At 32.4% G+C, this 25196-nt stretch overlaps 1 protein-coding gene across 1 annotated transcript; it reads left to right on the forward strand.

The window, feature by feature from the left end:
• The first annotated feature begins 792 nt into the window (after positions 1-792).
• On the forward strand, positions 793-25182 carry LOC107441685 (angiotensin-converting enzyme). Its single transcript, XM_043045170.3, has 14 exons — positions 793-1014; positions 2626-2898; positions 5571-5735; positions 7095-7197; positions 10520-10663; positions 11232-11423; positions 13473-13570; positions 16265-16434; positions 17344-17468; positions 18215-18313; positions 20015-20159; positions 21249-21347; positions 22346-22468; positions 24854-25182. The coding sequence occupies exons 2-14, from the start codon at positions 2671-2673 to the stop codon at positions 25041-25043; spliced, it is 1881 nt and encodes a 626-aa protein (XP_042901104.2). The 5' UTR covers positions 793-1014; positions 2626-2670; the 3' UTR covers positions 25044-25182.
• Positions 25183-25196: the final 14 nt, after the last annotated feature.

Below are 25196 nucleotides of genomic sequence, written 5' to 3' on the forward strand. Positions count from 1 at the left end.
CCCCCTTTTATTCATTGTTCTCTATTTTTTTCCATGTTTTCTCTACATTTTGAACACACACACACACAGATATATATATATATATATATATATATATATATATATATATATATATATAAAGATAATTATAATATATTATAAATATCTATTACTCTTATATTAATATATTAATTATAAAAATATATATCGAGTAAAAATATATTTTAGTATTTTTCAGTTAAAAGAAATAAAAAAATAAGTAATCCAGAAGTTACTAAAAAAATCTGTTAGAATTATATTTGTTCTATAATATAAAATCTGAAAAAAATGTAGTTTGAATTTTTTTTCCTTCACATTCAAAAATTTATCAAAAATTGATTTTGTAAATTAAAAAAATTTGAATGTGTAATGTTTCCCTTAAATCTAAATAACTGTAAATAAGGGCAAATTTGAAAAATCATTGTTAGGAAATGAACCGTGTTCGGAAATTTTTTATTTTAGCGCATAAAAAGACACCGGTGTTTCATGCTGTATAGCTAAAAATTATTTTTAAAAATTATTGAAATGCTAAATATAATATTTCTCACTTATTTTGAACTAAATTAACACAAAGTAATGAAAAAGTGGAAAAAATATGTATAATGAAAATTCGTCGTCAAAGTTTTAATTATTCATCATATGATTTTACTCGAGATTAATATTTCATGCCAGATGTTTCTTTTTTTTTTATCAATTTTTTAATACAATGCAAAATAGGTAGCAATTTCTATCAATACTTGATAACCTTTAAATACAAAAAGACTTTATCTATATTTATACTTCTAGGCACATCTGAGATAGTGATAAAAAGAAGAAGAAAAAATTCAAAACAGACAACACTTGTTGAACTTCAGTGGGAGAAACGATATTGAAAGGTGTACGTCAACGATTCTGACAATTATTTCTGAACGTGTTTCGATTTTGACTCGAGCAAAAGTCAGAGCAACAGGTGATGGAATCAATTTCGTGAAAACAACAAGAAAAGTTCTACCTAAGGTATTATATTCTATTAGAACTCGCCAAATTATGGTAACTCATTGAGAATTATAATCGTATTCTTCGATACGATTATTCTTCGACTCAAATTGAACTTAAAACACTAATGCTTTTAATTTATTAAAGTTTTTAAGGATATCTAAAAGAAGGGGATTTGGACCAATGTTTCATTCAAATGAAATTGCTGTTTTAAGCTCTTTAATTTTTATTTTTTAATTAATTTTCATAATACTTACTGAATCCTCACTCTCGAATTTTTATAATTTGGATTATTTGTTTGTACAGAAACATGATAAAATTGTAGAATATGTCACAATTTTGCTTTCTATATATTGAAGATTTTAAAGCACACTAAATGGAAGGTGATTCAAATAGAAATACTATTTGAAAATCTTTAATTTTCATTTAATTGACTACTTGTTTGCATATACTAAAAATTAAAATATTATGGAATATTGCAATAAATCATTATTCCATTTTAATTATGTTCTTAGTATAATTAATATTTCAAAGCATGCTAAGTAGAGGGTGATTATAAACAATGTTTCATTCAGGTAAAGTTGCTTTTTTAATTTTGTTTTTGCTACGTTTATTTTTATCATACCTACTAAAACTTATGTCTCCAAATCAAGTTTGGATAATTTGTTAGTACTAATATTCAACTGAAAATGAAAAAAGTATAGTAGTATATGTAAAATAACTATGCCTTCAGTTTATTAAAAGTTTTCAAAACTTGAAGAAGGTGGTTATGACCAATAGTTCATGCAAGAAGAAATTTTGTTTTAAATCTCTTATTCATTTATTTATTTTTATAATAAGTAATTCTTGTAATTATTATGAATAATTGTGGAATGATAAAAAAATACTTATACATAAAAATCGAATCATGCAAAGAATTTTTTCTTTCTTGCCTATGTTGGTTTTAAACTTGAAGCAAACCCTTTTTACAACCAGAATAAGATTGGGGTGATTAATTTAACCAAGAACGATAGTACATGATTCAAGACCTCACTGTATTGCTGCTTTATTATTATTATTTCGAAACAGTTCCTCGATAAAGTGTGTCCCAAAATGCATACAAGATTTGAATTTGTCACCATTTGTACTGTAAAATGCTATAAATAAATTGCAATACGACAGCTGGTAATTAAGAGTTTTCAAAGGTGGGGTGCTGAACGAAAGAATGACGCTTATTCAGTGCTGTGTAATATTTCGACAAATTAGAGTCATTCCTTTGCTGCCCGTTTTGATTACTAAAACTGCTCGTTTTGGTAATCAAAACTGACCACTCAGTTACTGCGCTCTTACACAGTTTGATTATTAAAAATAAAGAACTTAGGTTTATGGCAGAATTCAGTCAAACTTAGGCAAAATGGTCATTTAAAATTTCAACAAAAGAGAGTGTATGTGCCAACAAAAGCCATGGAGATGAATTTCCTGGCAAGCTATCCCAAACTCAACCCAATATTGTATACTTTATTTTTTAATTGAAATAACTGCTTTGACAATCAAAACTACTTCTTACGTGAACTGAGGGACAACCCATAGTCTTTTTCAATTCGTTGCTTTGTTTATTAATGCAACTTATATCATTATCTTATCCCTTTATAGATCTCCCATTAGTTTCACTAACTTCAAAACTCCACCGAGAAAATCATGGTGTCGGTTTTCTTTCTTTTGCAAGTAGTGTGCCTCGCCGCTTCTGTATCTGCAGCTTGTCTGAATAAACAGGACAAATATGTGAGCGGGGATAACACAGACTTGGCAGCAGCCCTGCGATTTCTTCAAGACAATGATCGCCTGTCAGAGAAAATTACCAATAAAGGTGTTATTGCCCAGTGGAATTACCAGAGCAATCTGACTGAACACAACAAGAAGGAATTCGTAAGTGGTTTTTATATTGTCTTGAACAAGTTTTAAGTTTTGAGGCTGCTTTAATTGTGGCGATTTTTAATGTTGGTACATTTTGGCGATTTCTTTTGTAAAACAATGGAATAAATCAAAATTTTGTAAAAAGTCTTTTTTTATGTAACTAATGTTTTTAATAAAAATTACTTTTTCAATCACGATATAAAATAAAACGGGGCTGTACAGCTTTTTGTTCAATGGAGCCTCTCTTTTTGAGAGATGCACTGCTGAACCAGTAATATCTGCAACTTTGAATTAGGACCATAAAATAACTTTATTTTCATCTTTGCAAATAACTACAAACTTAAAAAGAATATTTTTGATGTTTCAAATTTTGCTATAAATCATAGGTAATTCTGAAATTGAGGTGAATTAGGAACTCATCCGTTTTAAATTGGATTGTTGGAAATTTTTCTCTTTTCAATTTATAAGTTTAACCGACTTGAAAAATTTTGCTTCGAGAAATTCGCTATTGTACAGTTTTTTGAGCTCAGGCTGCAAACTGTGAAGGGTTGCTTAAAATTTTAAAATTCGAAAAATTAAGTATTTTTCGTATTTATTAACGTTTGGATGTTTTGAAGAACCCTTTCAGTAAAAAAAAAAAAGTACGACGAAGTAACAATTTTTTTTAATATCTGTATAGAGTGGTCTAACCCGTTAATTATTTTCCCGTTGTAAGTCATTTTTTGTAATTTCTTAAGATCATACGTTTCGGGGGACAGGAAGATGAAGATCAAATTTTATTAACTGAAACGACGTATTCAAAAGAGGAAAAAAGTCAGCATCAATTTTACTTTCTGACTGCAGGGAGTGATTGTTCACTGAATATAACCTTGTTAAAAACAAGAAACAGTTTAATCATAGAATAGACAAGAATTTAAGTACATATATGCTAGGCTTGCAAAACTAAATTTATTTCTTATTCCTTCTGCTTGGTCATTAAATTTCTGAATATTGGAAGCTTTATTTTAATGAGGTTTTACTTATTCAAAATACAATGTAATATGCAAGAGTAGACGAATTTCAAAGTTTTTCGGAGTTAGGGTCCAGCAGCGCGAAAATATTCTGATTTTTATGTCTAAAGAACAAGATAAAATTTATTATCCTGTTCTTTAAATATGAAAATCTGAATAGGATAAATATGGATGATTATGAATCTAAAAGAAAAAAATCCTAACTAGGTCAATTCAGTGGGCAAAACTTGCAGCAAGAGTAAGATTAATTATGAATGAAAGTTTTACAATATACTACAATATATAATGAAAAAGATTTTATTTTCACAAAATTTTAGAGCTCTGTCGTCTTTTTGTTTCACTACCAACTCTCTTGTGTTCCATTGGCCCTAACAGCCTAAGATAAGGGTTTTTTTTTCCATAAGGGAAAAATGAAACTAAAAATGCCTTAATTAACGGACATATTAGTTAAAAACTTCCTTAACGAAAGATTAACACTGTATATTGCAATGGAAAACTTTTGTAATACGGAGTATAAATAGTTTCTTAGTATTGACCTAATAAAGTTAAAAAATTTGACATTTGTCATTCTTTTTTTCTTTTTCCTTTTTTTGTCCTTAACACACAAAAAATTAATAATACTAAGATTCCAATTTCTTAGACAGTTAAAAATGGTTTTTCCTGTTTTATATCATTAAAATAACATGTTCTTCATGCTTGGATGCTCAGTTTAAAAACGTTTAAAAAAAATGAAAAATAGTGTATTATTTGAATTATTTTGCACAAAAATCGAAACATTTTTTTAGAATGAGAGGCTTTGTTTTGAGGAAAAAGTGTAAACTTTACAATGAAAAAATAATTATAAAAATTCCAGGTAGTTTAGTTTTATTTTATTTTACAACCGACATTGAACAACCTACATAATTCTGAGTTTACGACTATCAATGTTTAACTCCGTAGCCTCAGAATTTTAAGTCCAATCCAGAAGACAAGGGAACACCTGGATCAATCATTGGAATAAACTAGCCTTCGTGGAGAAGTTTTTGATGGAACTAAAATGTATTTGCGTTACATAAAGAGGAAAACCTCGAAAACCTTCCACGGTTAGCCCGACGGCAAGAACATTCTAACTCATGATTCACCAACCACTGACGATATTTTGCGTAAGCACTATGGCCGGTGCGAGCGGGAAGAGAAATTCGTATCAACCAGCCAACACTGGGATTAGAATCTAGATCACCTCATTGGGAGGCATAACCTAAGCCACCGTGGCTCTAGGAAGCTTAGTTTGAACGCAACGGACTTCACTAAGCAGAAATAAAACAAAAATTAAGGAAAAATTTCTTTAAAATGAAACTAATAAAAATAGAAAATGGGATATCTAAGCACAAGCCTCTTAGCACAAGCCTAAGCATAGATTTCATATCTGCAAAACAAAATTTTCTGACCAAACACTCTGAATATACAGATAGATACACACTGTCACTCAGATCTCATTTTATAGTATGTATTATAGATTGTACGTGACCAAAATATCAATAAAAATAGGAAAATATTGTGATCCCTTCAAATGTTTGTATTTGATAGCTTTTTCGTCGGATTTGTATTAGACGGTCATTTATTAAGTAATTTTTCCTTAAAAAAATTTTTAAACGCGCATTTTTTATTTATTTATTATTATTATTTTGTCGTCAGTTGCGGATGGAAGAAGAAATGGCAAAATTCGCCAAAGAAACCTGGAAAAATGCCACTTCATTTGCATGGAAGAATTTTAAAGGCAAAAACGAAACAGCCTACAGATGGTTCAAAGCTTTATCGGTGTTAGGATCTGCTGCTCTTCCTGAAAATAAATTCAACGAGGTACGTAATTCAATTTTCAAGTCTTTTTACATTTTTTATTGTTGAATAATTTTTACGACAATACAAGTGGCGTTTAAAAAAATTCAGCGAAAAGAAGCCTAAAACAGCTGAAACAAAATATCTTTATTCAATTTTAAAGTACCATTAACTAGATTCAGTAGAGAAAGATATTGTAACCTCAAGTCTTAGCAGATTGTCAAGTCCTAACAGATTGTCAAGTCCTAGGGGAAGTACGTCGGGATTGTATTCTCCTGGTAGGGCCACCCAAGGCGTGAAGGACTAATATATGGGCCTTTTTTATCGATGGCTCAGCTAAAATCTGCAGGCACCGGAGCGAAATCAATCTTCTACCTTTGGGTGCTCCTGGTCTCCTGATCCTCAGAAGCTGTCCACCACTTCCTTCATTTTATTGCATATGACTTTTTAAGGACTCGTGACCTTCTGGACAAGCTCTAGCAGCCTCAACAGCGATATTGTATTTTGGACTAATTTTGATTGTATCAATTCCAATAATTTAAAAATATTATGAGGAATAGGTTATACGTTTGTCTAGTAACATATTTTTTTAGTAAACGAATGGTGTCATATACTTTATATAAAAATATTAAGTGAAAAATGTGGAACCAAGTTGTTGCACTTCAGACCATTAGATGTCCATGAAGTCAATTAGATGGATTCAAGTCAAGAATCCTTGGTCTTGGTCGACTCTTGGACTCAGTCTGAGTTCCTGCTCTCTACTTTTGAAAAATGATTAAGTTGGACATTCATGTAATTAAAACTTATTTTAATAAAGTTTTCAAGTATTCTTCAATAGGGAAATACATTAAAATGAAGCATAAAAGTGACACCAAATAATAAATTGTTTAAAAATTTACTGATTTACTAAATGCATGAAAAATTTGCGAGTCGATATGGCATAGTCTCAGAAAAATTACATTACTGCTTACTAATGTTCAAACGAGCCTGCTGCTCGTGCCTTGGACAGATTCAGTGTGGAATTTAAATACTGGGTCTAAGGTAATATATCCAGCTGGGTAAACGATATTTTTATTGTTTCTTGAAGAATTTCTGCATGAACTAATGTCAGCAGGTCATGTCAGCATTTATTAAAACTACTCTAAAATTAGAAGGAAAAAAAAGTTACAGAAACGTTTTTATCCGAGAACAAAAATAAATGCGTAAATAAAAAGAAATCATGTAGATTAAAACGGGGTCTACCTGCACTTTAGTTTATCTTTAACAATTTATCGGAATTCTGACAACTTCAATTTTATTGACGTAACTGATATTTGCTTATCTGCTGCGTCCACATATAGATATTATCCTCTCAGCTCTTATCATATTTTTTGTATCTTTTAGCTTGGCAATATTAATGCTGACATGCAAGATGTATATGCAAAGGCAAAAGTCTGCAGTTATATGTCATCCCTCTTGGATCCTTGCACTTTATCTATTGAACCAGGTGATAAAAAAGAATTAAAAAAATAAGGAAGAGTTACAATATTGTTATATTGAAACAATGAAGTTTTATTTATTTTAAAGATAACTTTTTTCTGATTACAATGTTTAAAATTTAAGCAGCTGATTCATTCAATAAAAGATTTAGAAAGAGAATAACAGTTAAAAGGATGCTATACATATAAAAAGTGATCCAAAATTAGAACAAATGTGAATTCCTTGCCGTTTTGCAATAAAATAGCAGTATTAGTATTTTATTTACCTCAAACTAGAGCACAACAATGGGCAATTGGTGACGGTCTGGGAAACATCCCGGAAGATGATTCGATGACATGCCATCACAATTTTGATCCTTTGCAGAGGATGTGGCTTCCCCTCTTTGCAGACTGATCAAATTGATCACCCACCTGCTCACTGACCGTAGCCAGTGGTGCTTGACTTCGGTGACCAATTGTTTATCGTGTCTTACAATCAGTCTACCGTGGGAAGTGAAATGAAGGATTTCAACGAAACCAACAAGAAAACTGTAATAACTATTCAAGGTTATTAAGAATGTAGCTTAAAAACGAGAAAATATGTAAAGCACGTAACATTAATGCAATTAATATATTTAGTGTAACATTAAATATAATTTAGCATATTTAAATGAACGGAATTTAAATGCATCCAGTTGTTCTTATTCAATCATAAAATTCATTAGAAAAATATTTATTTAACCTTTTGAATATCGATATTTACTACGAAGTGATATCGCAAGCCCAAATCTGAATTTTATAAGGTACAGTCAAGTCAGAGACTATTTCATACAATTTATTTCACGAACTTAAAAGTATTGTTTAACTCTGTAGACATTTCCATTACAGTTATACATGTGAAAACCCGTTGCGCACGCACAGCCTGACTTCGTTTTCTGTTTGAAACCAATGTCCACGCTGAGTTTTTGTTTATTTATTTATTCTTTCCTTCCTTCCTACTCTTTTTCTTTATTTATTTATTTATTATTATTTTTGAAGTGAAACTTCTAATGCGACTTCCAACAAGGTTGCGTAAAGGTCTGGTTTCTTAGGACAAGCGCCTTATCTGGGCGTCGGCGTGACGTCAACGTCACGCTGACGCCAACAAAATACTGGTTTGTTAGCTCAAGACCTGGTTTCTTAGAACTAGCGCCTTATCTGGGCGTCAGCGGAAAGTTGACGTAGATCTGACGCCAAAAAAATACTTTTTTGTTAGCTCAGCGTGAGCAGTCGGTCTAACGCAGACATTATCTCTCATTGCGCATGCGTTAATAACGTAAACAAATATTTATTTTGAATTTGCATTGATTTTGTTATTGTCGACCAGTGTTTTAGAGAGCAAATAATGACTTTGTCCAAGAAAAAACACATTATAGCTGAGCTAAATGAAGACTGCTATGTTTAATGAAGAAGCTATGTTTAATGTCAAAATCAAAATCTTGGCTGATTTCAATGTGCTGTTGGATGTTGTCCGCCATTGCTTCTGTGGTTAACGTCACGCTGTAATCCAACTGCAGTTGAGTTGGACGGCAATTGTAGTTCAAGATGAGCGTTCGATGACGTATACTATCAAACTCACAAATGGACCAATCAGAGGTTAACGCTGATTTCCAGCTGACGGCGTCCTGTCCTAAGAAACCAAGCCTTTAAGCGTTTAACGCTACCATGGCAATGAGCGGCCTGTGATCCTTGTAGGAGATTTTAATGTGAATTTCTCGTTACCTGAAGCGGAAACATTATTAACCTTCCTTAAAGACAAATTTGGATTGGAAATGATAAATGGCAGGAATGATCCAACAACCAAAGGGGAACTACCATTGATGCAGTTTTTGCAAGAAATATTGAAAAAATAGAACTCAAACATTTCGTATCTTACTTTAGTTATCATAATCCCATTGTAAATGTTATAGATTTGGATATTTTTCCACTCGAAAATGATAATTAGAAGATGCGATCAATCGTGAATTGTAAGCAATGTTAATAAAGTTTGTCTTAAAGAAACAATATGATTTCACTAAAAATCAATTTCTACTCCTTCCTATTTTCATTGCCACATTACGAAGTTTCACTTCCTCCGCGCGGAGAGACTCCACGCACTATTTTTTTTTTTTTTTTGAGCTTGTTGAATGGAATTCAGACGAAGATAGATCTGGACTATAGGTGAGATGATGGGCTCAAGATTTTCCATTTGAATTACAGCAGAAGTTTCTCCATTGCTTCGGCTATGCGAATTGTCGTGCTACAGGATGACTCCAAGAGAAAGATTGCAAGGGATTTTTTATTTCCTTGCGTTCTTGGGCATTGCTAACGTTTACAAATACTGCAAAGCCTATAGATCCAGAGCTTTGGAATATCAAACAGAAGCGGTCATTGTGACGCACTCCTCTTTACCAGTCCCCTTCGGAAACGTAAAGAATGGATTTACAGTTGCTTGGGGGGGGGGATAGTCTAGCGTTGAGCCCATGTTCAAGAGGTCGTGAGATCCCCAACGACCGGCCGCAAACTCCCCCGTCTGGTAAATAGTGACTGATGCGCATTGAATCTATCAGTTCTCCAAGTTCCCATAACAAATTAATACCTCTGGGAGTACTGAATTAGAGATTGATCGTTCTCTGATTCTGATCAAAATTACGATCCGTGGATGAATTAATGAATTGGTCAGCTCTTTAAGACGAGCTGACATGTGACTGCCTAAAGTCGAAATGCACCCTCCCCATTAAATTCGCTTGGTTTCACCAAGCAAGTTTGCTGGTATTGGCAAGTGACATTAGAAACAACAACAACAGTTGCTTTGTTGTCATCTTATTATTATTGCTAATATGACAATCACAGCAACGTAGTGAATGACGGACGCGTGGATACTGTTCATCAATCAGCTACTACAATGACATATTAAATTAAATTTAGTTGCGTGTTGCCCTTTCCTGGGATCCTATATCATATTCTTGTAATTTTAATCTTCGGACAACAAAGATCCTAGTAATGAAGTCTACTTATCTTGTATAAAAACCATCTAGTGTCATATTTTGTAGTCTTTGTTTACAACTACAATGATTCTAAAAAAGAAGTTCTCACAATATTGTGTAATAACCAGCGAATGCAATAGCTTGTAGTTTTAATTTACAAGCAACAATAGTTCTAGTGATTAAGTCCAGACATTGTGCAATCATTGTCAAATGCATTATCTTATGATTTACGAACAACCATGATTTTAATAAAGTGCATACGCATCATTCTATAATCATCTAATGCAATAACGTAATGTATCCAGTTCATTGAGGACTATTTTTAAAATGAGAGTTATTGTTCTAGAACTGACTGAAATTATGAAAGAATCTACAAACTATTATGAGCTGAAGCACGTGTGGGCTCAGTGGAGAGATGAGACAGGTAAAAAGATGAAAAACAAATTCCTCAGATATGTTGAGCTATCTAATGAAGCAGCTTGCAAAAATGGTAAGTCAAGGAAATCTGGAACTTCTTTTTTTTAATTTTTTTAACAAATTTAAGTAAAATCAAGAGTTAAGTGGTTTTTTGGTTTATAAATTTCAAAAAATTATTTTTTTTTATTGCATTTTCAGATATTTGATACTAAGGGGTATATGTGGGCGATTTCGTTTTGCCTCAGAAACTATTTGATATAATTCAAAAACGCAAACAACGGACAGGCGATTCAGAGCCATCGATGTTTTCGGTTTAGAAAAAATTTAAAATGTAACTGAAAGGTGAAGAAATAGAACCAAGATATCATTACACACTTTATCCTTTCATTTAACTGAAAATTTTTTAAAAATGAGGCCTAAATTGAACTTTCAGACCAGAAAAAAAACCTCTTTATGAAGTATTGAAATTAAGCACAAAATGCTCGACATACATAAATATGAATATGTTCCGTTTTAGCATTTAGTTAAAAGAAAAAGAACAAATTTAGTTTGTATAACAAATGAATTACTATTACCTTTGTGAGTTTTAGTTTTTAAATGTTTATTAAAACAACTAAAATAAAAATATTATTTTTTTTTAGGTTTTTCGGATGCTGGAGAGATGTGGAGAGAAGAATTTGAAACAGATAATATTACAGAAGAATTTGATCAATTATGGGAAACTATTAAACCATTTTACGAGCAGTTGCATGCTTACGTTAGGCGTAAATTAATCAAGGAATACACCGACATCCACATCAAACCTGATGGTCCCATACCTGCTCATCTGTTGGGTAAGTTTTCATCACATTTCTGAAGTAATTTCTACTTACCGTACCATTTTTTTGCCTAATTTTGAGTTTTTTAGAGAAAAATCCGTATGGTTGGTTGACTGAACGTAAGCAAGACCGGAAGAAATTTAGAGAACTTACGGTGTGTTGTCTATCCGCTTATGTTATGCTTACGAAGCGATGTGTGAATAGGCTTAACATTCCAGGAATTTTTATTATTGTGATTTGTGTTTAAACTTACGTGTAATTTTACCATTCATAAGAGTTTTCTGTAATTTAAAAATTCTCAGGGATCGTGAGCCTAAAATAATTAAGAAAAATTAATATCACAACATTAAAAAAAAAGAGTCAAGAAAGTCATATGTTTTGAGTGCTATCCTTAATTTGGTTATATTTGTGTAAAATAGCACCGTTTGTTATTTTTTGGGTAGCAACATAGCAAGCTTGTAGTGTCTTCCGTACTCATTTGTTGTTTGTTTTGTTGAAAGTTAGACTCAAAACACTACAAGTATAATAATATTGGATGGTGCGTTTTTTTCAAGCTTGGCCATAACAATCAGTCGAAAGTAGTCGCCCTGAAGTCTTACGATGAATGTTAACCCCTAGAGCCATCTGTGCTTAGCTTTACAAGGTCAACCATCCACATTGAGCCGCGATGGCTCAGGGGATAGAGTGTTCGCCTTCCAATGAGGTGAACCAGGTTCGAATCCCAGCCGCAGCTAGTCAATACGACTTCCACATCCGGCGTTCACCGACTACAGTGTTGACGAGAAATATCCTCAGTGGTATCATGGATTAGAGTCCCCTTACCGTCAGGTTAACCGTGGGAGGTCCTCGTGGTCGTCCTCTCCATGTAACGCAAATGCGGGTTAGTTCCCTAAAAAAGTCCACCACGAATGCAGATTTCTCACAAATACTTGATCCAGGTATAATATATGAATAATATATTAAATATGTTTTGATACTATCCTGGTACCATTTCATATTAGGGCAACTTATATAGATCTAATAAATTTTAATGAATTTATTTTTTGAGATAACTCTGCTAAGGTTTTGAATTTTGCAAATTGGACAGCTCTCTAGTGGTTTAAGACGGTGACATGTGCATTATGTATATTATTAATAATAAGCAGTATAATTATGATTATGTTCTTAATTTTGAAAAGCGAATCTTTTATTAGGAACCTTTTCCGTACTTATTCTAATTTCCGCTGGTCAATTGTTTGGAATTAAGAATGACTTATTTTATCAATTTTTGTAGTCCATTTGATAATTAAGAGGAACTTTCTCTCAATTGGGCACTTGCAACTCGAGAAGAAGAGATTATTCCTAACTATTTTATATAAATCTGAATTAATTAGATGCCAATAAGCTACGTCACATGTGTGTGTTGAACCTAACTGGCTACTGAATCGACAAACACCACTATTTACCTATGATGACGTCACTCGCATGCATTCAATTGAATTGCACTTCGCATTTCCATCAGTTACTTTTTGTTTAATTAATAATCATTGAACGTTAGACAAACATTTTTAGATGTATTTGAAAATCACCCTTTTTATTAATACTATGATTACTTTTTAATTATTTTATAATTAAGTTTAATTTAATGATTTTTTTACTTCAACGGGTTATTCTCAACACGAGAAGAAGAAGACCACTGATACATAACCACCTAACCTATAACCTCAGCGGGTTGCTTATAAGCAAGATGATGTGTTAATATTCTGGATATTGCTAGCTAAAGGTCGAGCTAAATTTCTCGAAATAAGTAAGAGTTTTAATTAACGTGAAGTTAATCAATATAGGATATTATACTATTTTTAACAAGGTATTCACACAAGACATAGACATTAAGATAAAGTAAATTTATTTTATATTCAACTAGCGAAAATAAATCGAAATGTAAGAGTTTACAACCTGAAATCAAATATTTATATCATGTTACATTTAAAAAAAAATCTTTTTTGATATTTGTGAAGTATGAATGAAACAATATTCAAACCTGTTATGAATTCATCTTTTCTAATTGTTAAAATCTCCTGTCAGGAAATATGTGGGCCCAAACTTGGGGCAACATCTACCGCCTTGTCGCACCCTATCCCAAGAAGAAAGCAGTAGATGTGACAGACACTATGCTTGAAAAGGTACATTTTTTTTTTTTTTTTACCTTTAAAAGTAAATATTTGGAATGAAATGTTTAGATGATGTTTACTAAGTGATAAAATAAATAAATCACAGATATCACCAGGAATAAGTTTTATTCTTATGATCGGATTTTCACGAACTAAGAGTTTGTCTCAATGGTTCAAACTCAATATGCTAATTAATTATGGCGTACTATAAATTAAGTTATGAAAAAATCTATTATATATAATTCTCTTACGTGGCTCCCAAATTTTGGCTGTATTTCTTTTCCGCCGGTGGCAACGTTTGCTTTGTTTTGAAAACACCAAAGCATTCTGCCTTTTAATGATGTGTTTCTGATCTAATATATATAATTCTCTTACGTGGCTCCCAAATTTTGACTGAAGTACTTTGTACAACTAAATAAGATTCTTTTCATAACAGTTAAATATTTACTTTATTTTCTTCATTCATAGAAAAAACAGTCGGCAAAGAATTCTGTTAGGTTAAAAAACATTTCGCTAAAAAAATAACGAATTCTAAAAGAAATAAAAATAAACAACTTAAAAAATAAAAATGCTGTTGCCAGCCATAGAATTTTTTGAACGTTAACTTAGCAACATAAATCAAAATGACATAGAAGCGCAACTAGATCAAAATTATGATACCTGAGCGCTTGACGTAACAAATCCTTCGATTCTATAAGTGTTGTATCGCCAAATGCCCAAATTAACAATTGTGTTTTTAAAGAAATTCTATAAAAAGTTTTAAATAAAAAAAACTTCTATCCAGCTACTTCTACAACTGCTTCTTGAAGAACTTGGCTAATTGATTAAAAATATTGTCTTAATTTTACAGTACTAACTTTACTTCTACTAACATTATTGCTATGACCCTCTTTCATTACATTTTACAACTTTATGCTAAATTTGAGGACTTTAAGTTGCTTTGTGGTTGAATACTGACATTTAGCAATGTGTACATAAAAAAATAATATTTAGAGGTTAAGAGTTGCCTCAGAAAAATTTGAATTGTTGACACTGAATTTAATAATAGAAACAATCGTTTTTGTGAAAAATTGAATTGTATTGCTGACATCAAAACTAAAAATATTGTGTTTCAACTTAACAATACTACCTTAATTTTACTGACATTTTGAACAAAATTAAGGTTTAGAATTGCCTCGGAGAAATTTGAATTGTCAATGACTTAAACAAAAAGTTTTATTTCAACTGACAAATACTATATTATAATTTTAACTTTTTCTATGACTATACTCATTTTCTTACTCTTTTCTTTGTTTTTATACATTTTAAAAATAAAAAACTTATTATTGTTCTGCTTCTGAACACTGATGAAAACGCAAAATGATGGGCTTCATCAACAATCAAAAATATATACATTTATTTTACAAATTCCATATTATTAGGGTGGCGCCTTTCAAAGAATTAAAAATACGAATTTATTTTCATCGAAGCCGATGCTTTACATCCGGCGTTCAGTGGCAGACTACTATTTCATATTATTTTACAACACATGGTTTTAGCCCTCTGGTGGGAAAGACTTTAAAACAAAACTTACAACAGTTACTTTTCTCAACAACTGAAATTTAGAATAGTGTGATTAAGAAAAATATGTGAACTGTTTGTAATTTCAAAATAATATTGAAATGTACAGGTTTAGAATTTTCTACAGTGAAAAGTTTTCGGAACTTCAGTAGTCAAAAAAGTATACAAAAACTAGACGTTAAGAACGTATCCAATGAGCGAGCAAAGCGAGCATTGGATTGCGCAGCAATCCGAAATGAACTGTGAAAGCAGTTCCGGGGGTTGGTGAGCGCCAGCGAGCAGGGGGCGAAGCCTCCTAGTAAACATATATTTTTCAGATTTGGATTCTTGACTACTGAAATAAGGAAGGGAGGTAATGATAACCTGGAAAATATAGTCCCAACTCAATAGTTATGTCTTCAGAGCGGTCGAAAGTTAGGATCTCCTAAAATTGGTTTTTTACTTTTTGCGTAATTCGCCATACCTTAGGAACATTTGAAGGAAATCTCTAAAATTATGCATGCAATTATCAAACTCGTATTTTTAAAAATAATTTCAGAGAAAAATATTTTTTAAATTCTTGCAGATAGTGGCCCCCTTCAAGATATTTTGATGGTCAAGAATCCAAACTATCAGAAAAAGTACGCTTTTTTGGAGAAATTTATTATAAAATTTTAATTAATTTCTCGAAGATAAATTTTTTTATTCATGGTAAATTTTTTATTAATTATAAAATTTCCATACCTGATTTCATAATTAATTATAAAATTAATCATAAAATTAATTATAAAATTTTAATTAATTTCTCAAAGATAAATTTTTTTATTAATGGTAAATTTTTTATTAATTATAAAATTTCCATACCTGATTTTATACTTAATTAAAACCAGGTACTCATTAATAAACTAAGGTTAGCTTTTTGAGCCAAAGGATGTGTATTTAATGTGAAAATTGGATCATTAGTGCAGAGATTTTTCAAGGCGATTCTTCTTCTTTTTTATTTCTTTTATTTCCTTCCTTTGGGTTTTAGAATCAATGTGCTTTAGAATCTTAACTTTTATTTCATAATATTGACTTTTAAGAATTAAATAACGACATATGCAATTCTTTGAGAACTGTTTCAAAATATTAGCATAAATTTTTATTTATTTATTATTATTTTTTTAGAAACTGAATGCTCGGGATATGTTTGAAGTTTCTGAAGAGTTCTTTACCTCTCTCGGCTTGATACCAATGACACCTACATTCTGGAAAAAATCAATCATAGAAAAACCTACTGATCGAGAAATGGTGTGTCATGCATCTGCGTGGGATTTCTACAATGATGGTGACGTGAGGTTAGAGTTCATTTATCTTAAAACCTCACCTTATTTATCCTAAGTCATTCTTAAATAGTCTGCTGTCATGTGGAAATAACACTAAAAAGTGTTAAAGCCAAAAATATGTAAGTTTTATAGCTGTTAGAAAAATTAAAGGTTATAGGTTCGTCTCGCCTTTGCCATGACCATCAACAAAGCACAAAAGTATGTGGACTAAATTCAGAAAATCTTTGCTTCTCACATGGACAGGTCTATGTGGCCTGCTCATGAGTCAAAAAACCTTTCAATATATTCGTGTAAGCTCCGAACGGAAGAACAAAAAATATTGTTTCCAAAAGCACTTCGACATATTTGGAACGAAACGTGAAAATGTCATTTTCTCCCCTAACTTATGAAAGGAAGCTACGTTAAAATGATTTTTGTTATTTTAATTTCGATATGCGTAGGTAGGTACTTTATTTACGTCGCACTAGAGCTTCACAATGGGCCATTGGCGACGGTCTGGGAAACATCCCAGAGGATGATCCGAAGACATGCCATGACATTTCTGATCTTCTGCAGAAGGATTGGCTCCTCCGTTTTGGTAACCCGATGACTTGCGCACAAAATCGAGCACTTTACGATAGAAAAGCTAAGCGAGGACTTGATACCGAGGAACAGCCTCGGTCCCTACGCAGGTTGATCAAAGTGCTTTACGTACTGGAAACTGTATCTTTGCGATCAGTCCACCGTGGTACTTCGATATAAGTCGTTTCCTTTAAATAAAATTCAGACGGGAGACGGTGTAACGCCCGCCTGGTACAAATAGTAAAATAATAAAAGAGACTTATTAAATCTAGAATAGTAAATATTATTTTGAATTTTTATCATTATTGTGATAATTATTATTTACAAATGAACTCTAGATGAGTAAATTTTATTTCACAGGATCAAAATGTGTACCCGAATTGACATGGAAGATCTTATAACTGTGCATCATGAGATGGGCCATGTGGAATATTTTTTGCAGTACAAGGTGCAACCTGTGGTATTTAGAAATGGTGCAAACTCAGGTAACTAAAATAGAGGGTGTCCCAGGATTATTGGGACAAACTTTAACGGGAGGTAGGGGACATCACAAAGATTTAGAATGGCATAGAAACCCATGGTCGGAAACTTCATGAGAAAGTAGTAAGACAGAGAGGTGCAGGAAACAAAGAGACACAAGATTGGAGATCATCTGAAATATTTATTCGTTAAAGATATTACATGTGCTGTGGTAGATTGTAAGTGAAGATGTCACAAAAGATCTTCAAAGTTTCCGCCATTGCTAGCGATGCATGCATTACGACGCCGGACCATGGATTGACGGACTCGCACAAATATACTGGATTTTGTTGGATATCCCCCCGCTGCAGCACAGCCGATTCTTTCAACCACATCTATTTCTAAATCCACAGGTGTTGTGTACTCAGCGCTTTTCAGTGCACCCCAAAAAAGAAATCCATGCAGCTTAAACCAGGAGAGCGTGGTGGTCAGGAAACAGGACCACAACGCCCAATCCATTTTGTGAACAACACCACCTAACGGTGAACGAGGACGTTTCTGAGCATGGGTTGTTCTACAAATCTGAATCCTTGCGATGTCCCTTACCTCCCCATGAAGTTTACCTAACAATCCTGGGACACCTATATATATATATGTATATATAGTATATGAATAATAGTTACAAAATCAAATTTAATTGGGTTTACTTATATAAGTTTTAGTTAATAAAACTTTGTGAAATTAACTATTTTACTTTGTATTAATTTTATAGGCTTTCATGAAGCTATTGGTGATGTCTTGGCTTTATCTGTAGCTACTCCTGATCACATGAAAAAAATCGGATTGTTGAAAGAAGTCAATCATGACCCAGGTAATTGAGAGCAGAAACTGGTATAATATACGCATATATTGAAAATAAGAAATCTCGATTATTTTAATTTTAAACAGGCGTTGAACGACTGACCCGATTTTGAGTTTAGAACTATTAATGTTCAACTCCATTGCATTGCAATTCTGAACCCAATCCAAAAGACAAGGGAACTCCTGGATCAAGTATTGGGACAAACTAGCCTTCGCAGAGGACTTTTTAAAGGAACTAACCAGATTTGCGTTACATTGAGAGGAAAACCGCGAAAATCTCCCACGGTTAGACAGTCGGGAAGGGGACTCCTACCCATGATCCGTCTACCTACCACTGAGGATATTTCACGTCAGCACTGTGGTTGGTGTGAAATTCAAATTTATCAGCCACCGTTGGGATTCGAACCCGGTCACTTCATTGGAAGACGAGCACTCTAGCTCCTGAGCCACCGCGACCCATTCCTCCTTGCAAACACGAATTATTAGAAACCAAAAAAGCACAAATCATGGTGTTATTTATGGTAGAAATCCTTGCAACGTCAGAAAATGTTTTGGAAATGAAAGTCTTTTCCAATCGCTTCGTGAATTGAGCCTGAATCGTTCCTCATTTCACTACACATTTAACCTTACTAACAGAAGAATTTCTCTTCCTTAGAGTCTAAAGCTATAAGTTGCTATAGATGCACGATAATGATGATATAATATTAATAAATTTCAAAGAGTAAGAGCATTTGATATATCTCGATCAGTGTGTACCATATCTTATCCTAAATTTTGATCTCACACACCAACTTGAAGTAGTCGAACTTCGTAACAAATGACAGTGCTCTGGACAGTCGGCAAAGGGAAATTCCTTCATAAGGCATACAGTGCGCAACACAGGATTACGATAATTCTCATGCTGATCAAATTGTTTCATTGTCACTTGTATTGAACTATTTAATCCTTTTAAATTTTTCACATATAAAAACTAAAATAAGCACGAAAACATTATATCATTACCTAACCATTTAAACTTACTTTTAATAAATCATGCATTTCGAATTGATATACGTTCCGTAGAAAAAGCTTTTATGTTTTTAGAATCCTTGTTAAAACTAAAGTAAAACAAGTAATTGTGTTGGGACTCCAGTATTTAAGCGATTAAAAAAATGCATATTAAATCTAACGGCCTTGATTGTTGCAGCTAACAGAAAGGACTCCACGTGTCATCAGGTAATGAAAATAGTTTTGATGTTTTCGCCCCGCCGTACCCACTAGTGATTCGATACATTTTGATCGCGCGGGTAATGATGGTGGAATATTCTGTATATTACAGTTGCCACGCATTCACACCAAAAGGTCTCTTAAAAAGAAACTTTCATTTGCTTACTTCTTGTTAAAAGGAAGATTTCTGGGAATCGGTAGTTGGAAATCTATACCATAACTATGTCAATATTTTTGGTTTAATACGCTTAGTTCCACCTAATTTCATATTTAGTTTCACTATATTTTGATTCTTGAAAAAGTTTTATATTTTGTATCTCAAAAGTTTAACTCTAACACAGTTAATAATTGCATCTTGTGACAGGAATTTCGAACATGCTGCCAAATGATTCAAATAAAGTAAAGAACATGAGAAGTTTTTATTCCATTCATTTTAAACAAATTCTGTTTGTTTCGAAAATCCTTGTGTTTACCTAATCCACAAAAATAAAATAAAAAATTTCAGAGGCAGAAATAAACAATCTGTTAAAAACGGCTCTGGATAAAATAGCGTTTGTACCATTTGGATTTCTAATTGATGCTTGGAGATGGAGAGTATTCGATGGTTCTGTTAAGACTAATCAACTCAACTCTGCATGGTGGAATTTGAGGTAATCTATTTTGATATCTAACGGCTGACTTTAGACAACACCTCCACACCATTTCCTTTTCTTTTTTTTAAATTTAAGAGCGCTGAAAATATGTATTTGCTTCTTTCGTTTCATGTATTATGCGATAATTCGAGATCGCAACGCTCGAATACGCCATTTGGAGAGTAGACTGGTTCCATGTCTTGATCCTCCCCTCTTCTACGATATTTTCCGTATTTAATTGTCAATTTTTTTTTTTTAAATTTTCACAACGCTTTCTTTTAGAACTATGCTCTAAACATGTAGTTATTACATACTAAACATGTAGTTTTAGAACTATGTTCTAAACTATGTACATGTAGTTTTCTGTTCCCTATGATTTCCCAGCTTAAAAGTTTTTAATCTATTTGAAAATCAAGACAGAAACCAACGTACTTCCTTCTCTTATGACTCTCCACACGCTAATGATGAATGCCATGCGAAGTGTTGCCATAGGTAGAGCCAATATGATCATTCCATTTATCAGAAACAATCAAAAATATAATGGATCGTGGTAGCTCAGAGAATCGGACTCTGGTCCAGAGAAGCCGGAGTTTATTTTCGACTACACCAAGATCCACCGAATACGTGTGGTATACTCGCCTGCAAAATCTGTGGAAACGAAAGTCCCATGATTGGTCGCTGAGCAGTACCATGGGTACAGGGATCCGGAGAAAAATGTTTCCCCCTCAGATCTATGTCAATATTGTGAAAGTGGCCTCACGAATGAGTGGAGCTGCTATCTATCCGAGAGGTTCGGAGCTAAGTCGTATTTTTACCCTAGTGGTGCTCTCTTGTCAAACGAAAGGCGCACCTCCCCTGACTTAATTCGGTTGGCGTACTTGGCATATCCAAGTGCCATAAGAAACAGCAACAAGCAAAAATATAATGATAAATAAATATTTCATGATTTTTATAATTTGGTAACTTCAAAATTATTCTAATTCGATGCTCATCTATTCTGTCTCCTTAAAATACTCATAAAATTATGAATGGCATAATTTTCGGGGAAGAAAAATATTCGTGTTAAGTAATTTATTTTATTTTTTAATATTTATTTAATTTTTGTAGGTTAAAATATCAAGGTGTTTGTCCACCTGTCTTAAGAACTGAGAAGGATTTAGATGCTGCTGCAAAATACCACGTAATTGCAGATGTTCCATACATTAGGTAATTGTGGTTTGTTAACTCTACTTTAAAAAAAAAAATTTTTGATTAAAATTACCACTTATTGACACAATTAAACAATTTAAATATCAGACTTCACCCGATGAAAAAGTTTGAGCATAGACTATAAAGCACATCTGTTGAGCATATCTGTTAGCACAGTCTTAGTTCTTGAATCCGAGAACTTGGGGGAATTACTCTCTCCAAGGAATTGGATGATGCGTCAACACTATCCAAGTTCTTGAATGTTGCTGATTGGTCGAATGAAAAACCTACACATGCACATTGTTCATGTTCAACATTATAGAATCATACTTACATGAATTCAAAATTACTAAATAAATTCAAATAAAATTATAAAAACACAAATACACCCTAAAAGATTAATTTATTTGAATTAAAATATATAAAAATGGATAACAAAATGACATAATCTGATGCCTGCTTGTTTACGTCACAAAACTTTACAAGATGATTAATTAAGGGAGGAAAAACTTGGAGGGAAAGTAGAACATGTTCTACTATCATCCAAGGACTTGGATGATCCAAGCTTCAAGCTAAACAAGTTTTCACCAGTTTCAATCAATCTTCGTCCAAGAACTTGGATCATATAAACAGGCCTTAATGCCTGAACGGTGGTCTGAATGTAAATAATAATAACTAGAACCCGGATTTTGATGATCTAAAAAATCTCAACTAATGCCCTTAAAAAGTGCAAAAAAATGCCCTTAAAAAGTGCAAAAATGCCCTTAAAAGTGCGAAAATTGCGCTAAAAATGTCTTATGACATGACTTAAGTAAAGTAAAAATATTGAACTAAAACAGTGTTTTACTCTTTAAAATTATTATAAGTCATTTCAAAAAATATAAGGCAATCTTAAAAATTGCATCGAGAAGATCGATGCAATTTTTAAGTGAGATAACCATAAAATCAAAACTTCAATCCAAGTTAAAATTCAATGCAACATTCGATTAAATAAATGTTATGTTAATCTTCTGCAGGTACTTTGTAAGTTTTGTGATCCAGTTTCAATTCCATAAAGCTCTTTGTGATGAAGCCGGATTCAAAGGACCTCTGCATAAATGTGACATTTATCAAAATAAGAATGCTGGAAAACTACTAAGGTATATTCTCCTATTATTATCAGAATTAAATCTTATTCATAAAAAATTTCTTCTGAAATTAAAAATAATAATAATTTTTTAAAGTGTTACTCACAATTATTATTTATAAAGCGTAACTCAAAATTATTATTTATTAAGCCGATTTGATACGTAAGCCCTTAAGCGACTAGTTTTTTATTTCTTTTTAAATCAATTTTTTTTTCAATTTTCTCTGGTACAATCTATTATTATTATCATTTTTTTGTACATTCTTTGGAAACCCAGCTTCTTGGACAACACTTGGCGCAATTTTACCACCTAAAAAAAGAAAAAAAATTCTAATATTTGAATAGAATCTTAAAATATGTAATATTCTAAGACTAATTGTCTATGAAAGGCTTGTCTATGCATAAAAAAATTAAATAACTGATGATTTTGCCCTCTTGATTAGAAACTTCAATCGCAAAATATACAAATTGGAAATAACAGTTGAAAAGTTTCAAGCACTCAAAAACGGGCACCCATTTGCAGGACTTACCATTACCAGACGTGAATGAGAGGAAACAAAAGTGATTTGAAGTATAAAAACGTAAAGTTTGCTAACAAAATATACTGAAATAAAGGTGACAAACAAAACTAGAAAAACTATAGTAGCTGAGTTGTTATTGTTAATTTACGTCGCACTAGAGCTGCACAATGGGCTATTGGCGACGGTCTGGGAAACACCCCGGAGGATGATCCGAAGACATGCCATCACAATTTCGATCCTCTGCGGAGGGGATGGCACCCCCGCTTCGGTAGCCCGACGACCTGCGCGAAGTCGAGCACTTTACGGTAGCACAGTTTAACGAGGACCAATACCGCACACCCTCGGTCCCTACGCAGACTGATCCAAGTGGTCACCCACTTGCACACTGACCGCAGCCAGTGATGCTTGACTTCGGTGATCTGCTGGGAACCGTGTCTTAACGATCAGTCCACTACGGGACCTATAGTAGCTGAGAGAAAAAAAAGAAGAAAAACCACTGTGACCGAGAGGTACTAATTAGGGACTCCTGTTGGAAGAAGTTTAATTACAATGAAAAATTATAAGAACAGTTAGAAATTCGATTCAAATAACCTTTTGGTCAGTTTTATGGTATATAAATACTTTATTATTTGAGTCTAGAAGATTTTATTTTAGGATCAAATTGTGAAGAAAGTAAAAAAAAAAAAAAAATCCTAATAAATACGCATCAAAAATTTAATTTTTAAATTTATCCTTTTAATATGTAATGATTAAAATATAATTAAAACAATTTTAATAACTTTAATTATTTTTGTGAAAAAAAATATTTTATCGCAATTACGAGTATATTAGTACTATATATGTCTCAAAAAAATTGCATTTTCTGCCAATATTTAGAACTTGGGTCCTAGGAGGTTTGGGCAACAAATTTTAATTATATTTTGTTAAAAAAATATTTTATCGCAATTATGAGTTTACTTTCTTTTATTCTACATTTCTCAAAAAAATTGCGTTTTCTACCACTATTTAGGACTTGGGTCCTAGGAGGTATGGGCAACAAACATTAATTAATTTAATTATTTTTGTAAAAAATTACCTTATCGCAATTGTGAGTTTACTTTTCTTTTATCCTATATATTTCTTAAAAGAATTACCTTTTCTGCCACTATTTAAGGTTTGGGTCCTAGTAGGTTTGGGTAATAGCCAGCTCTAACAGAAAGACTGCAACAGCAACAGTTAATTACTAATTAAATGTGTTCTATTTTATGTGGAATCTTATAAACAACAAAAGTAAAGTAATCAATCACATTTGTAATGAATCCTTTCTATATATATATATATATATTTAGAATTGTTGTCAAAAAGAGTACATACATAATGGTAAATTAATAAGATGAAAAAAAGACAAAGAAGCTGTGGGAAAAAGGCTTTTTAATGAGAAATGCGAAACTCAAAAGTGATCGATTACCCCTGGGAAAAGGATTTGAAGTAGTTTCTTAGAAACGCCTCCAAGTTTCACAGGGAAATTAAACTGGTTTTCAATTTTTTTTTTTTTATCCCATTCTTCCTCAAGAGTGATTAAAGCAGATTTCGATTGAGTTTTGATTCTCACCATGATTTTACGATCCATCCATGAAACGCATATTTGTTTGAAAGAACTAAAAGGTAGCGATAGCACCCTATGAGAAATTTTCTTTAAAGCTAAAAATTCCTCATACAGGAGTTTCAAGTCTAAACATGAATAAATTTTGGTTCAATAATTTTTTTAAATTATTTTAACTCATATTAGTAGTCAGGTGATTTCAAATGAAACTTAGTCTTTAGTGCAATCAATGTAATAATTTTTTTTTATTGATGTAATGAAAACGATGCTTAAAAATCAACGAATTTCTTTTTAGTGACACGTTGAAATTGGGAAGCTCTGTATCTTGGAGAGAAGCCATGAAAGTAATCACAAAGGGAAAAACGGACAAGATGGACGCATCTGCTATCTTGGAATACTTCAAGCCCCTCTATGATTGGCTCAAAGATCAAAACAAAAATGAGTACATTGGATGGAAAAGCAAAGATCCTATGATGTGCCCATAATGTTCACAGAACTAGCAAAACTTATTTATTAATTTGTTACTAACGATAAACGTTGTATCATCAGTACTTTTCTTTAAAAATCAATTTAATGTTTTATAATACATGGTCGCAAAAATAAAGAGCAATTTGAGAGGAAGGAGACAGAGGTGTACG

This window comes from Parasteatoda tepidariorum, chromosome 7 (genome assembly GCF_982258835.1).
Source record: "Parasteatoda tepidariorum strain Cologne lab strain chromosome 7, Ptep-v5.0, whole genome shotgun sequence".
In the NCBI taxonomy this organism is placed as follows: domain Eukaryota; kingdom Metazoa; phylum Arthropoda; class Arachnida; order Araneae; family Theridiidae; genus Parasteatoda; species Parasteatoda tepidariorum.

Coding starts and splice junctions, on each gene's coding strand:
- LOC107441685 (XM_043045170.3), top strand. CDS start 2,671: ATGGTGTCGGTTTTCTTTCTTTTGCAAGTAGTGTGCCTCGCCGCTTCT. Junction 21,348..22,345: donor GCAGATGTTCCATACATTAG/GTAATTGTGGTT, acceptor AATCTTCTGCAG/GTACTTTGTAAGTTTTGTGA. Junction 22,469..24,853: donor AATGCTGGAAAACTACTAAG/GTATATTCTCCT, acceptor ATTTCTTTTTAG/TGACACGTTGAAATTGGGAA.